This window comes from Centruroides sculpturatus, unplaced genomic scaffold, assembly GCF_000671375.1.
Source record: "Centruroides sculpturatus isolate CEXI.00-Female unplaced genomic scaffold, Cexi_2.0 scaffold933, whole genome shotgun sequence".
Lineage (NCBI taxonomy): Eukaryota > Metazoa > Arthropoda > Arachnida > Scorpiones > Buthidae > Centruroides > Centruroides sculpturatus.
Window position 1 is genome coordinate 247093 of NW_019385185.1, and position 6496 is coordinate 253588.

The 6496-nt window shown below is 30.1% G+C and overlaps 1 protein-coding gene across 2 annotated transcripts in view; it reads left to right on the forward strand.

The window, feature by feature from the left end:
- Positions 1 to 6496, forward strand: part of LOC111635894 (probable C-mannosyltransferase DPY19L1) — a 71496-nt gene that overhangs the window by 26079 nt on the left and 38921 nt on the right. For both annotated transcript variants that reach the window (XM_023381019.1, XM_023381018.1), the window contains 2 exons: positions 2361 to 2417; positions 3717 to 3797. In XM_023381019.1, the coding sequence (XP_023236787.1) occupies positions 2361 to 2417; positions 3717 to 3797 (138 nt within the window). The remainder of the gene's footprint in view (positions 1 to 2360; positions 2418 to 3716; positions 3798 to 6496) is intronic.

Here is a 6496-nt window from a genome sequence, read left to right on the forward strand (position 1 = left end):
ATTTAATCGCATCTAACCTCTGTATGTTAATCTTAGATCTTAATAAATGCTTTGTTTAATTGTTAAACCTGTCTCCTGTCTATCCAAGGATACCTGTCGACTTGCTCACGACCTTCCCCACTCGAATTTTCCCTCCTTTAGCCATCCGACAACACAGAGGTCGGCTTTACCAGCCCGTGCAGAGTAAGTGATTATTAGGGATTTTCCCCAGTGGCCCCCTGCTTATCTCACATTTACAAAGCAATATGGAAAGGAGAATGCCTCAATTTTAAGGAAGAGATTTCAAGTATGTGGTAAACATTTTATGATGATCCAAACAGGAATCAAGAAAACAGATCTCGTTAATTAAGAAAAGACATATGTGAAATCTATGTAAATTTTATATTGTTCTCAATCAAATTCCAAAATGGAACAAAAAGTTTGAGACCTGGGTTCAACTGCTGTATATCAGTTTGGCCAAAATATAGCCCAATGATATAAGGCAGTTGAAGTAATATTATTTTATTCGTTCTCTTTGGCATTATGAAGATATTCTCAGATATGTAATTTTGTTACAAATATTATTCTAAGTGACATCAAGAAACTCAATAAGAAAAAAGTATTATTAAACTTGTCAAACTCTTTTTCATTTTTATAAAATAAATTTATTTAAATATATACTCTATATAGGTTTAAGTTATATAGCCTATAGGTACTTATGTAAATAAGCTTATTAAATTTAATTTTATCATTATATGGTGGCCTAACTGCTCATCTATAGCCAAATTGGTTTAAATGTAATTGTTAAATTAGTCTTATTACAGCCCAACAAATAATATGACAGTTTGTTTGGCATTAATAATTAAATTGGGTTGTTTTATATGTTATATATATAAAACATTAAAGAAAATCCTTTCATCAGAGTGAACATTTTGTCTAGAGAAATTCCTTTGCATTTTATCTTTGTAAAATTTGTCTTTTCTTGTAGATCCACTTCTAGCAAATGTTTTGGCTTTTTTTTTGGGGTTGTCTCGGCCATGTTATTGCATTCGTATTTCAAACTAAGACAAGCAGCCATTTCATGCAATCCACTCTAAGAAATACAGGAATTAAAAATGAGGAGTATTTTATTTAATCTAGACAGAGTGACATGTAACAGAAGAACAAAACAATACAAAGGAAAGAGGGTGAAGATAGTGCCTAGCGTTTGTAAAGCACTTAGTCTTACTTTGAACTGTTACTCATTGACTCCTATACTCAACTGAACTGAGAAGCTGAAACTTAAAATGAATAACACTTACAACTTAGACAGAATAAAAGATGTCGATTTTTCACTCTCTGGTTTACTGTATGAAATGAGACCCGTCACGGCTCCAAATTAAATCAGGATGATTTCTATGACTTGAGTCAGAGTGAGCGACGACTGTTGCACTGGTTTCGTGGCCGACATGATGAACAGGGAGGGGAAAGACAAATGAGAAAGAGAGACTTTTTTTTTTATGCTTATTGCAATTTGCAAACCTGTAAGTGCTTTAATTCTATTGTATTGAATTCTAAACGATGTTTGTAAAATGATGCAGTAAGCTGTACAAATATCATCATTACATTGAGTTAACCAATTTTTGAATTCATTCACTCGAGCCAAATTTTTTTTAAATGTTCAGTTTTGTGAACATTTTTGTTATTATAAGTAAACTTACTGAATATTAAAAGTAATTTTATGTAATAATTTTGTTTGTTTTAATCTGTTTTTCCAACATAATATTTTTGCCGACCACCAGTCTCAATTTAAAATTGCCAGTCAAGCTGGCCCATTGTCAGCCAGGTGACAATCCTAATGGTATCTACTATCAAATCTTGACGAATTGCAATCTTAGCTTACATTTCAAATTAAATGTATGAATAATTAGCTAAATTATTCCAATATATTCGTTTACGATTGCAGCTTTAGACATTTTTGTCTGGGCATTATCAAGATGGGTGTTGGTTAATGACAAAAATGCCTACCCAACTGGTGAGTGGTTGAGAGTTAACACTTTTATTGCCTAGATATTGTACTTGAATATAGCGCAGCTTGCTTTTCCAAGGTTTTTTGTTACAGATTTTATTGTTTATGTCGCATTATTCTTATGTTTAACCTCCAAATTAAGAATATTTTGCCAAGATGTGGAATTTAATTTATATCCGTTGAAGGTATTTCAATATTCTTCGAAAGTTATTTAGCCTCTGTTCGCGTCTTAAAAAAATTAACATTTAGGTTATCCTATACAAAATTACTTTTTAATTAAGGACAAAAAGCTATTTTTACAAATGTAATTAACATTCAAAATTAAATTTTCAGCTTTAATGGAATCATTATTTAACAATATTTATTTTTACAGTTTTTATCTGTAATTAATGAATCTTTAATGAAATTTAAAGTACCAGTTTTCATTTGGGTAAGTCTTTATAAAATATTAAAAATTAGTAATAGAAATTATATCATAATTTAATTAATAACCCGTTCTGCATCCCGCTGTTGTTCTGGTTTGTGATTTCACAATCAGTTGTGCAATGATATGTATCAATGGCCATCTCAATTCTCCTTTGATTCCTCTCATTGAAATTGTTGTTGGCCTTGGGTATGTCTTTTGGCTGATAAAGCTCAAAAGATTAGCAATTTCTGTAATACTGGAATCACTGTGTCTAACATCAATGGCCATGACACATTTAAATTTCTTCTTTCCATTCTGAAACTTGTACAAATCAAAACAGTTGCCAGTGATGTAATATTGGACTTCAGTCACACAATGTAATATTCTTGAGCTCCTGTTAGTATTCCTTCTGAAATAAAACATATACAGTAATATCTCGACTGACGCAACCCAGAGTTATGCGATTTTCAAATCTTGTCGATTCGTCTTTTGTTTGAGCGCCACGCAACTGTTGATTACTCACTCCCCCCACACTATTGTTCAGCTTACATATTCGAACGTGTCGTGTGGAATCGACACATAGCTACAATTTATTTTGTGTTATTTATTTCTGTGTTTGTTATATCTACGGAGACTTGAGAGACTCTATGTGGTGATTTCTTGTAACCGTGAACGAATCAAAAGACGAGATAAGAATAACGAGAACATTTATTAGCTTACATACATCTGACTTGGATTTTACACAAATTGCGAAATTATACCCCGACTTACGCGAATTCGACTTATGTGGTTATCGCTTGGTCCCACCTATTGCGTAAGTTAGGGGTATTACTGTATTTCTTTAAAAATTATAACCAAAGTATTAATATCCATAATTATTACTTGCATACTATTAAGAAAGTTAAATAATTTAACATTTATATATAAAATTTTAACTCCATGTTAAGCTCTGATAAAACAGATTATGTCAACTCTGATAAAACAGATTATTTAAATTTAGATTGAAGTATTATTTCCTTATCATCTCAATGTTTTTAAGCTATTACCAACTCATTTTAAGACATTAAACAGGCATACTAATTGCTTCATAACTGCAGTATTTTAGAACTAGTTGAAAAAGCAGAATAATAACCATTATATTAAATTTTACTTACCACATTTTAAAAACTAAGCCGCCGAAGCGTAGCTTTAATTTATTAAAAATAAAAATAAGTATTTAGTTTCTATTTATTTAGATAAAATATAAATGTTTTACAGTTTTTTAATATAAAACGGTTGTTGTAATTTATTTATATTTATTAATAAATTTATTTATTTTAATAGATATTTCAATTACTTACGTTACTTGTGGGTTCGTTTAGTATTAAATTGGCAGTTTCATTTATTCTTCAAGTGAAGCATGATGTAAGTTTGTGTTTTGTAATTAATTATATTTTGAATTTTAACATATTTGCATTTTTTTGTGGATTTTGTTTAGTATTTCTCTATTTCAATATTCAGTTTTATTTGTATAACAAAATTTAATTGAAAAATTTGATTTTGAATCAAAACTTATATCACTTAATATCTTATCTATTTTAAAGTAAATTCCATCAAGTTAGCGTTTAAGTACAGATGTGTAATTTAATTTCCATTCACAAATAAGTTTTAATTATGAATATTCAATTATTTATTAAAAGCATTATTTAGAATATTAATAATCATTTGAAATGCAACTCCAATATACCAGCATGGTTTTGAAAATAGCTAGTAAGTTAGGAGTTTAAAACAGAAACCAAAATGTGCAGATATAACAAACAATTCTCAGTCCAAACTTATTAACTATGGCCCAGATTCATGAAAGCGTCATATCACAACTTACGACAAACATTCGTCGTAAGTTGCAATATGAGAAAATTTGGTATTCACAAAACTTGTCATAGGAATATCACTACGTGGTTCAAAAGGGTTTGTGCACAGTGGCCCTCGCAACTGTTGCTTATGACAATGACGTCTGAGTGGCCTTTGATAATGCACGTCTCTTACGTAGCACATCTGTTCCTGCATGGGTCAAGTATCTCAAAAATCTTGAAATTTATGAAGTGACTAAAAAAGGTTTTGCTGTTAATTTTAAGGACACTTCTACAATATTGTATTCATGGAAGGCTATTTATGAACATTTTTATACAGTAGAGTGTCATTTATCCAAAAGCCGGTTATCCGAAACGTCGGTTAACCGAAAGCATTCCAGTCGGCAAATTTAAATTTTCGCTAGTGCTGTGGCGCTGCAATCTTTAGCTATATCTTGGGCTACTCCAATATTTTTTTTGTTGATGTGCGTGTTTTAGCTGGCAGCACTGGCACTTTTGTGTGGTGTTTTTCTTAGGACTGTGTGTCATGCTGAATCGAACGTTTTTGATACTAGATTAACTTCTAAGTATAATATTTTTTGTTTTTATAGTTTTCAATATATTTATTTTGTTTTTACAAAATTAAAAAATAATTTTTAACGATACAATAGCCACAATTATTATTATAAAAATTTTCGTTAGGCTTAACATCGATGAAAATTCAATGCAACGCGACACGCAACATGGGATAGGTTAATATATTTTTTCGTACATAATCGGTTATCCAAAAAATAAGTTATCCGAACAACCTCAGTCCCGAATTGATTCGGATAAACGATGCTCTACTGTATATGTGATTTTATTTGTATTTATACCTTATATATGTACTGTACTTTATTTAATCCCTGTGAACAGAAAATACAATATTTGTATTTTATTTTGATTCCATTTTAGTTTTCTTCAACATTCTTTTATGCATGCATGTTTAACAAATTCTGTTTTATTTAAATTTTGTTTTTGAATTTTATTCTATGTAACATTCCATAATCCGAAGATGGCTGTTAAAAGCAGTTGAAAACGTTTGTTCTTATAATAAATTTGTTTATTTTAACTGGATTACAGTGTCTTTATTGCAATTTGTATTATTTTAAGGTAAAACTTCTCCCAATTGAATGATATCCTCTACTGAGATTAATGTCTGTTTAGCCATACATTTTTTTCTAAACTTGTAAAATGCATAGCGTTTTCCTTTCCCTACGACAATAATATTTTAATAAATTAAATTTTAATTTATCTCTCATTTTTGAAATCAAAATATAATACACTCTTGATTCAGCGATTCTGGCACAAACATTATCCGCAATCAATAGGTATTAGTACAGACAAGAATGAGTTATGAGATTTAGCATGTTTTTGATGTTTTCATGCCTAAATTGTTTGTTAATAATATACTATAATAGTACACTTAATATTATTATACAGAGTATGTGTTTCTGTTCTAACAGTGTAGAAATAACACTATTTGTAATCAAACAAAATCTGGAGTGTGGAGGAAGTACTTTTTTTTAAAAAACACTCTCGATATAACAATAAATCTCTACAACAATATTTTTTTTTTTTGTTCTGCTAAATATTGCCATTGAGGGATTCGACTATACAGGTATACCTCGACTTACGTCGTTTCGAGTTACGTTGTTCCCGATTATACATCGTATGTCAAAAAAGTATATGGAAAAATAAAAATCAAGTTTAAGTCATTTTATTTGAATTTATGTCTGTCCACCACAAATATTGAAGTCTTAATATCACTAGAAAAGAGTTTAAAGCACATAAAATCATATTAAAATACAGTAGAGCATCGATTATCCGAAAGTCAATCATCCGAAACGTCAATCATCCGAAAGAATTCCAGTCGGCAAATTTAAATTTTCGCCAGTGCTGGGGCATTGCAATCTTTGGCTATGTCTTGGGCTACTCAAATATTTTACTTTTTTGATACTAAATTAACTTCTAAAGTATAATTTTTTATTCCTTTTATATTTTTAAATATATTTATTTTGTTTGTACAAAATAAAAAAATAATTTTTAACGATACAATAGTCTTCGTTAGGCTTAACATCGACGAAAATTCAACGCGAAGCGACACGCAACGGAGAAAATTTTCAACATGGGATAAATTAATATATTTTTTCGTACATGATTCGTTATCCGAAAAATAAGTTATTCGAACCACCCCAGTCCCCAATTGATTCGGATAAACGACGCTCTACTGTA